General features: G+C 30.7%; 1 protein-coding gene across 1 annotated transcript; it reads left to right on the top strand.

The window, feature by feature from the left end:
- Nucleotides 1–5,296: 5,296 nt before the first annotated feature.
- LOC111030577 lies at nt 5,297–7,047 on the top strand. The gene is made up of 3 exons (XM_022310131.1): nt 5,297–6,289; nt 6,440–6,684; nt 6,757–7,047. The coding sequence occupies exons 1-3, from the start codon at nt 5,297–5,299 to the stop codon at nt 6,986–6,988; spliced, it is 1,470 nt and encodes a 489-aa protein (XP_022165823.1). The 3' UTR covers nt 6,989–7,047.
- Nucleotides 7,048–10,145: the final 3,098 nt, after the last annotated feature.

Raw genomic sequence — 10,145 nt, 5'->3', positions numbered from 1 at the left:
TTATGATTTAATTGTTTACTTTTATTTACCATTTTGGAAATTTTACTATTTGAGCATTTAAAGTTAAAAAAAATATTAAAGTCATACATTTTTGTGTGGCCATGACTCTAAACCTAGTCAATACGTTAGTTTTGTAAACAATATTACAGAAGTTTAAGTTTTTGTTTATTTGTTTAAGATAAATATTCTCGCCCTAGATTTTTAGATGTTTTTATTTTTATGTGGGTTGTATTTTCTTGTAAACTGTTTTTTTCCATGTTATTTGTCACCTTCACAGACATACATTGATGTTAGAAAAAGTGCAATTCTGTAAAAAAAAAGAAAAATACCATTTTTAAATGTAATTTTTTTGTTTCCACATTGTTGATATTGTTTATTTGAGTGTCCTTGCCTGATATATATATTATATATGTCTTGTACGTTCATGTATTTGTCTATTTTAATATATAAATGTAAATATATACTATGTATAATATATGACTTTTTTTAAGTTAGCTTGTTTACACTTTTTTTTTCTTTTTTAATTGTGTACATTTTGTAATTAATATTTAATTCAATGTGAAATCTTCATACCCAAATTTTCTGATTACTTATTTATTTTAGGTTATTAGATAATGTTATACAATACTATGTACCTATTGAAATAGATAATTGTTGTGTGCTGTTATCAAACATGAAACGGGACATTTATTATTATCAGAAAAAATTGTTTTATTTTTTTTAGTCTCTTTATAATATACCTAATCATTGTTCTTCACATATCCTCATTGAAAAAAAACTGTTCAAGCTATTAAACAAAAAAATATTATGTTTGTTTTTCTTTAAACTACTATTGAAACCAGTGCCTTATACACTTTTGGTGTTCAACCTCCCCCCCCTTCCAAAAAAAAAAATTGGTATTATTTTAAGTTAATGGGGTTTAGTTGGGTACATAATAACTTATTATATACAAATGAATATAATTTATACAATATTTTGATTTACAGAGTATGACAGAAATACCTGACAAATGGAAAATTAAAATTTGATATAAGTTGAAAAAAAATAAGAAATTTATGTGGTTTGAGATTTATTTATGACTAAAAATTCACAAAATAATGTTTTGAAAAAAATTATTAAAATTCAAAAATATTGATATTTTAACTAAATTTTAAATTTTTGGTACTATGAATAAAAAAATGTTATACTGTACTTGTAATTGTTTATATAAAGAAAATAATCTATTTTAAATATTGATTAGAATACTAAAGTTATTTCATTTGTCATGTATCCTATAAAAAATATCTATGTAGTATAACTGTACGCAATTAATTGAAACATTAGTTATAATTTTATAAACTTATAACTTATAAGCTTTAATTACTACGATAAAGATTATCACCTTTTAATTATTGTTTAGATCAGGGTATCCAGTCCAGCCTATAGCTTTTCGATCCGGCCCTTCAAACTAACTGATATTTAGGAAATATATTAATTTTGAATTTAATAATTTTTCACTAAATAGTAAATAGATAATAAAATAAAAGGAGCTTATTATGCTGCTTTTAACAACTGAAAATAGCGAAGAACACTGATGAAGTTCTCGTATGTCACAGCGTCAGTCGACAGTCATTATAGCTATTATTATTTAAATGTACAACCCACAACGGAATGGTTGTTACTTGTTTCGCGCATAGTATGATTTACAATTTTCGTTCAGTAGGTAGATACCTATTTTTTATCATCGTGCATTCGTGCGTGTTGAGCTCTAACATAGTAACTCCACATAAAGACAAATTATTATTTTCGTTTGTAAAATTATAGTTATAACAATGTTGAATGTTGATTTTTTTTGCTCCACACCGAAGAAAGCAAGGATAAATGATGTAACGAATACATCAAAGTGGCTTGGCGTGGCGCGTTGGCTGCTACCAGTTGCGGAATGCGACTGTGAGTAAGTAACGGCCACAGCTACTAGTTCTCGGATGGGTGACCACTCGAGTTCATAGTAGTTCAAAACCTTGCCACACATACACGTGTTTTCTACCTACCGTAACAACCGTAATAATCGTAAAAATAAACCAACCGTACCAACTTTACCCCTACCACAGTTCATAACCCCTACAACAGCTAATGGCCTTAGTCGCCGGGCTTAAGTTCAATGAAAAAAAAAAAAAAAAGAATACATCAAAAATAAAATGTGAGATATAAAAAATTAATAATATTATGCTCAGTTAAATTCTATTTGGCTTTTGGTGTCAATGTATCATATGGCTTACTAAATTCTAATAAGAATAATGTAGTAGGTATCAGGCGCGGATACAAGGGGGGCATGGGAGCAATGCCCCCCCCCCAAAATTAAAAAAAAAAAGAGGCTTGCGAAAAAAATAATATGATTTATTATAGATTAAATCTATTCTATAATCAATGAAAATACTATATTATTTCACATTAAATTATTCTTATAGGCTCTAGTAATATTTAGCTCAAATGTAGAAAAAGTAATGTAATTAAATATTTTATAAGCAATAAAATGAGATGTAAGATTGAATAACCTAAATATAAAAAAAAAAAAATGTTTTTTAATTATTTTTTAGTCTATTTAAAGGTAACCTAATCAGTAATCATCATTATCCTGATGTCGAAAAATATTATCATAATAAACCCTGATAATCTCTATTAATAATATTTGATGACCCCCCCTCCCCCCGTAAAAATGTTCTGGATCCGCGCCTGGTAGGTATAATGTTATCTATTATACATTTTAACAAAGGTATGGCCGTATGCCCGTATACTGTACCTATAGGTAATAATACTTATGTATAATAAAGAATAATATAAATATATAATACATATTGTAAGTTAAGGTTTCTTTTACCAAAATGAAATATTTGATAATAAAAAGACTTAAAAACTGAAGTTAGTATTGTTCAGAGCGTAGCGATTAAATAATTTTTAGAGTACATAGGTACCCCACCCGTCCTTGACGTAGCCAAAACTTTTTATAGGCGATTCAATCTAAATGTTCAAAACCACACCAATCCCTTAATCAAAGGTCTTGCGTCAGCAAATATACCTGGTAACCCCAGAAAAAGATTAAAAAGGCGGTGGTGTCGGGATCTACTAATATAAAAAAAAAAAAACTTTAAATTGTAAATAATACTATTGTAAACCCATATACCTATATGTACATAAGTGATAAGTAACTGTCAAAGTGCCTTTACTGAAAGGTCTCTTTAATCTGTTTCACTCAAGCCATTATTCATTCATCACTTTTACTCATCGTTCTTTTATGTAACAGATTGTAAATTGTATAAATAAAAAAAAAAAAAAAAAAAGGGGTACATACAAATTTTATTAGTGCATAGGTATACCCATAAATATATTTACCAATACACCACTGGTAACTATATTAATACTAGGTACCTATTATAAGTTATGAAAAAAAAATATATATAGTCAATATTAAAATGTAAATTTTTCTTTATTTTTATCAAACGTTGACATTTTGTCAAACTTTTCAGGTTATTACGTCTGAAACAGAGCAGCTTTTGGCCGACGATCATTTCCAGAAACCGTTCAAATCTTTAAGGAGAACTGCTGGTGCGAAATCGGGGAATCTCCATTTCCGCCTTTCAGACATACTGCACGAAAGACAACCATAGGATTTGCGGACCAAGACTATCGGACCAGGACTCCAAGCCTACATGGGGTGTTCTCGTTGGGCGGCAACGACGGCGCAGTGCACTACAATGTGAGGCCAACTAAGGTTCAGCCGGCAGTACCATCTCGACGGCCCAAGAGAATATGGTTCTCGACGGCGGCGGATATAGAATGCAGCAGCAGCAGCCACCACTGCAGGAGCAGGATCAGGATCAGCTATAGAAGAAAATCAGCCCTTGCCGAAGGACCACAATCGCCGGTATTGCTGCCCTCGTCCACGTGTTCGTTCTATTGGTATAGGCAATGCGGTCGTGCGGTTTGGACCGGAAAGCTTGGTTGCAGACCGAGAGGTGTGCCCCGTGCGCCGGACACGGAGACGGTGACTGCAGGAGGAACTTTGGACTTGACGGTGGAACTGGTAAAAGGGTAATGAGCTTGGCAGTGGACGTTTTAAGAAGAGAGACAGGAATTCTATAATTCTAGTTAGGTTTGGATTATTTGGTTGTAAAAATTCCGGTTATAAATTTATAACCGAATGCTGAAATTATGAAACAAAAATAACAATTTTGATTTTTTTCACGATTCTTCGACATTTTTATATCTCTTATGGCTTATAATAAGTTGTAACATTCTTAGTTCATAATAATGTAAGCTTATAACTTACTTATTTTGATATTCAATATATTTTGTATATATTATGTATTGAAATTTTACAAAATTACTTGTCACGCTTCTTTGTGAACTGCCACGTAGGTATCTTGCTTCTAACCCAATTCAGTTTCACCGTCACTTCCATTAATTCCTCCCTGATCAGGTCTCCATCTCCGGTTCCAACACATTCGGACACACGCACCTCGATCTGCAATTCGGCTTTCTCGTCCGCTTTTCCCTACCACTTGCCTAACAGCAGAACGAACACAGGTGAGCAACAATTCAATTACATAATAATGTATGCTTCCAGTGGTCCTTCGGCGTTGGCTGATCTCCAAACTCTGCTGACCCTGATCTTTTTTTTTGCAAATGACGCTGCATGCCATATTCAGTATTCATCGCCGTTGAGCTCATCCTCCACCTCCGCCGGTTAACCCGCTTTCGGCCGCATTACTGAAGTACACCCCGCTAAGCCGTCGTCGCAAAGGCCCAACGAGAACGTGGCTCGGTCATCTCAAAGAACCTCGTTCTTCCCCGCCATCGGCCAAATGGCATCAAGATCCGACATCCCGCTAGTCCTCTCGTTGTCCTTCGTTTGCAGAAGTATGTCTCTTTATGGGTAGCGTGTCATGTGTTCGAAAATCATGTGTTCGAATGCTGTATGTTCGAACGTTAAGTGTACGAAAAATTGTCTGTACGAAAGATTATATGTTCGAAAGATTATATGTTCGAAAGGTAGTATGTGCGAAATTGTCGATAAATGAAACTAAACAAAAATAACCCTAATAACATTAATCGAGTTTTCATTATATTGGATTTCACACAAACTTATCTTTATTGATTTTACGTGGGGAAAGCATTATAGATATTATTAAAAGTAATTTTTTGTCATCTATCAGTACAGTTCGATACATCATTACAAAAGTATCGAATACAATTTCCTTTGAACGTTGTTTTTAAATAATATTTTATACAATTTGTGTAAGTGGTTTTTTTTTTTTAAATGGCTAGTATACAGACATTTAAAAGTATACATGACAAGGAAATGTTACTTGTAAATAATTATGAATACATGTTTGATAAGAAAAGACTGCGAATACGAGATCAAAATAATATATATTATTGGAAATGTACAAAACGATGTGGAGCAACGTTTCGGACAATATTTGAGCACGGTGAACATAAACAAGACAATTGTTTTATTAATAATGACCATTCTCACCCACCAGATACAGTTAAACACCATTGCAAAATTCTAAAAAATAAAATTAAAAAATGTGCTCAAAATTCACAAGATTCGCCAAATCAAATATATCAAAACGAAATTGCAAATTCCAACGTTATAATTTCATCTCAAGTAACTAAAAACGCATCCAAGCAAATCGTAAAAAGACAAAGAAAAGGAAAAGAACTAGAACCAGTTTCATTAAATTTTATACCTTCCTTAGAACTTCAAAATACAATTTCAGGACAACCTTTCCTTTTGAAAAATGCAATCGAAGGAAATAATAAATTTATGATTTTTACAACTGTTCAAAATTGTATATACTTGAGGGAATCAAATTTTTGGCTCGCTGATGGAACCTTTAAAGCTTGTCCTGGAATTTTTAAACAGATATTTACAATACATGGATCAATTTCACGAGGTATTAATGACAACATTTGTGTACCATTGGTATACGTACTGATGACCAACCAAACTGAAGATGACTATAAAACAGTGCTAAACGAGTTTAATAATTTTGCGATTAAAAATAATATTTATTTCGAAAGTAATAAGGAACTTGAAATAATAACGGACTTTGAAAAAGCTTCAATCAACGCGATCAATGACGTCTTTCCATTTGTAACCCATTCTGCTTGTTTTTTTCACTTTTGTCAAAATATCTGGCGCCATATTCAAAAAGAAGGGCTATCTACAAAGTATATGGAAGACCTGGAATTTAATTTGATTTGTCGGCATTTACCTGCTCTTTCTTTTCTTCCAGTAAATAAAGTACGTATTAAAAAAAATTACATAACACTTACTTTTTTTAATTTTATTATTTATTTTATTACTATCTAATATTTCAGAGTCATGCAATGTTAATAATAATATTATTCGTGGGAACTTGCAATTTTTTAAATATATTAATATATTTTTTAGGTAATCGAAGGTTGGGAAATTGTGAAATTATTATTTAGTGATAACGAAAGAGAACAATCACTTTTAGAATACTTCGAAAATACTTACATTTATGGTAAACCAGCTATGAGACTACGTGGACGTATTAAACCTCAACGACACCCCCCCTTATTTCCAATTGACATGTGGTCAGTAGCTTCAAGAATTGATGCAAATTTGCCAAGAACAACAAATATTGCTGAATCATGGCACGGTCGACTTAATAGGTATAGGAACAATATATCAATAACCATAACATAATTGTTACAACTAATTAAACTATTAAAAAATGTTTATAGATTAGTATCAAAACAACCAGGAGTTTACAAATTGATGAGACAGTTCCAAAAAATTCAGAATGAAACTGAAAATTCTATAGAGCAAATCATTCAAGGCCGAACAAGTAAAAAAAGAAAAACATGCAACGAAGAACGGGAACAAAGAATTAAAAAATTAGTTCTAAGACTAAAAAATTTAGACATAAGTATTATTGAGTTTCTAAGAGGAATATCGTATAATTTAAGTTTTTAGTTTTTTTTTTATTTAGCATTTACATTTATTAACGACTAATTTATTTTACGAATTTTTGGTACCTATTTTTAAATTTAATTTTTTACGCAGAAAATCGAATTAACGAATATTAAATATTTTGGTAAAATTCGTGTTTAATTTATCGATAATTTCGAACATACGACTTTTCGAACATATAATCTTTCGAACAGACAATTTTTTGTACACTTAACGTTCGAACATACAGCATTCGAACACATGACTTTCGAACACATGACCCCTTACCCTCTTTATGTGTTACTCCAGTTCCACGAAATGGACGTTCCCCGGTGGTCTACAACTCTACATAATGACCAACGTTTCTTCTTAAGTTTTTCCGATTTTGAATTGATCGTATAGTTGGTGATGTGAAAATAATAAGTTTCAAAAACTTTAATGTGAACAAACAAATCTCATTTCTTTGGTGCAAAATATTATATTTATAATATTATGACGCTATTTAACATATTATTTTGTTTTTAACATTCAAACTGAAATGTTTTAAATTTAACATGGAGATGTCAACATTAATACAATTTATAGATATTATAGATCTAACTAAGCAAAGATTGTTTATTGAAAAACATTTGAACCGAAAGTCAGAATATTATGGAATGTCATGTGGTGTTATCTTGTAAAATGTAAATTACGTTTCATGAGATGATATAACTTAGACCTTAGTATACCTAATTAATTACTTATAATTAACTTAATCGATATTATTATTGCTTATTTTTTATTTTTTATTCATTGCATTTGTATTTTTTGTTAATTGATTGTTATTTGTTTGTAAGTATCTACTCACATAATATATTATGTAGAACTTAGTATTATTATCGATTTAATACTGTTCTGTGAATTCTCATTTCCACACGGCCAGTGGCTTGAAATTGACCAACTTCTGTTATTTTAATTAGGCATATCAATGTATCATATTATATTATATTATAATACTATTATATCTATTGTAAAACTATTAGTGCAAAAATAAATATTATTATTATATATATATGTAGTTTATTGAAACTCAGTGAGCTTTTATGTACTTGAGAAGCCGAAGTGAATCCAAGCAGTGGTTTTAGCAAAACATTTTGATCAAATCTTATATAGTTCGTCTCTATATCGGCTCCAGAAAATCGCGAAATTTAAAACCTCCATAACAGCGGCTGTAATTCAGAGGATGGTCAATTTTCACAACTGTTGAACTGTTACTTAATACTATCTTACTGTAACATGGGACGTTATGTCGGATAAGAAATTAAACAAATTAAATAGCCATAAAACCATTTATGGACCTGTTCAAGGTATTTGTTATCTCAATCTGTAGAAAAGGACTCTGTATACTATGGGGCCTTATTGCCTTAATCCAGAAAAGATCGTACGAGAAAGGTATAAGCGGTTCCAAACCACGGTGCTGAATTTAATTTATAATTGTGTCGTAAAAATCTGAGAATTCGTATAGACAAGCAATTTAATCGATTTTAGATCTATCAAGGATAGAGATGGCGTGTACGAAATACAAGTCCTAAGTCCTCAAAGACTCTTTTAAAGGTACCAATATTATACCACGTCATGGTGACTAATATATTTTCATAATTATTTATATTAGATTCAGGGGCACGAATAGATAAATATTTTCGGTGGTAGTGTAGGATGTGTCCAGAACGATAAACTACTGGACCGGGGGATTCTTATAGCATAATTTAAGTGTACTAAAAAATGACCACCAAATAAAGCGGACGCCTCTTAATTTTATCTTTTTGGTGTATATGAGACTTCAATGATAACGTCAAAGAAAAAATAGAAAAAAATAACATTATCAACTGGGGCATTTCATATCAACAAATTAATTGTTATTGTATTATCATTTACCTAACTATAGGTGTAATGAAATCTATTATTTCTATATAATATAATATATAAATTATTATATAAATATATATATATTATGTATTGCACTCTTAGATATAACTATTTATATGTATATTAATTAAAACAAATATAAATATTTAGTAAAAATATAAATGCGTTATTAATGATTATTTTTACTTAAATACTTAAAAATTAGTCATCCAATGATGTTTCGTTGTTAACAGGTTTTATTAATTTACAAAACTTTTGTATTCATAATGTCGTTTACAATTTTATGATTTAGATTGAACTCCTTTTTGTACAAGTCATAGACCTTTCTCATCTCTCAATTCGGCAGGACTATGAGGTTTTCCAACGTCTGTTTCAGGGCTCGAGCTCACTTTTTGCAGTTTATTTTGTTGACTCTAAAAACGGACCAGTTATAAAATATTAAAATAGCCCTTGAACTGATGCTGTGTATATCTACTGTTCACAATATCCGAGGTAATTTACATAAATTAGTACACGCATCCGGCCGGAACATAGAATTTTCGATAACTATGTACAATTGTTAATAACATTAAACATGATTATAATAAGCTGCGATGTTCACTGCATATTCAAACGTCGGATTTCAAATTATCCTATTAGATAATATATTTAAAGATTTTGGAAGACAAGGATAAGTTTAAATATAATAAATACACATAAATATATGCATGGACACTTTTCAGGGTGACATCGGCTTAATATTAAAGCATCAGTATTGACACCAACGATTAAAAAAAAAAAACAATAAAAAAAGTAATTACTATTTTTTTTTATTTTTAGGTTGCAATTGGTTAATCGGACAGATCGGTATAAGCATCATGCATCCAATCGAATTTGTGCGAACTACCTACCAATCTACCAATTTCGTTGAGTTGCACTTATCATCGCGCAAGTTCACAAATCAAAATAAAAATAAAACATGTTATTCATATAGAGTATGCGCCTACCTGATAAGTGATAATATATTGCTCGCATTATCACAAGCGAGTCTAATATAGAGTAGGAATTTTTAACGGTCAACAAAGTGCACTGCAGGATCAGCTAGTAATGCATACAATTATACTGGATATTTTACTCCCTATTTTACGTTTATATATCCGTTAGATATAACTTGAAAAAAAAATGAAAAGTTTCTGACCTACCTAGGTTTGTTGGGATGGTATGATAAATATTGGCTCAACCCTTCGGTGGTACAACACTATATGTAATTGTTATCATATATATTATATACAATAAC

The sequence above is a fragment of the Myzus persicae genome, unplaced genomic scaffold, assembly GCF_001856785.1.
Source record: "Myzus persicae strain clone G006 unplaced genomic scaffold, MPER_G0061.0, whole genome shotgun sequence".
NCBI lineage: Eukaryota > Metazoa > Arthropoda > Insecta > Hemiptera > Aphididae > Myzus > Myzus persicae.
Note: the sequence above shows the minus strand (reverse complement) of the source record. Positions and strands in the feature narration are given on the sequence as shown.

Coding starts and splice junctions, on each gene's coding strand:
- LOC111030577 (XM_022310131.1), top strand. CDS start 5,297: ATGGCTAGTATACAGACATTTAAAAGTATACATGACAAGGAAATGTTA. Junction 6,290..6,439: donor CTTTTCTTCCAGTAAATAAA/GTACGTATTAAA, acceptor TATATTTTTTAG/GTAATCGAAGGTTGGGAAAT. Junction 6,685..6,756: donor TGGCACGGTCGACTTAATAG/GTATAGGAACAA, acceptor AAATGTTTATAG/ATTAGTATCAAAACAACCAG.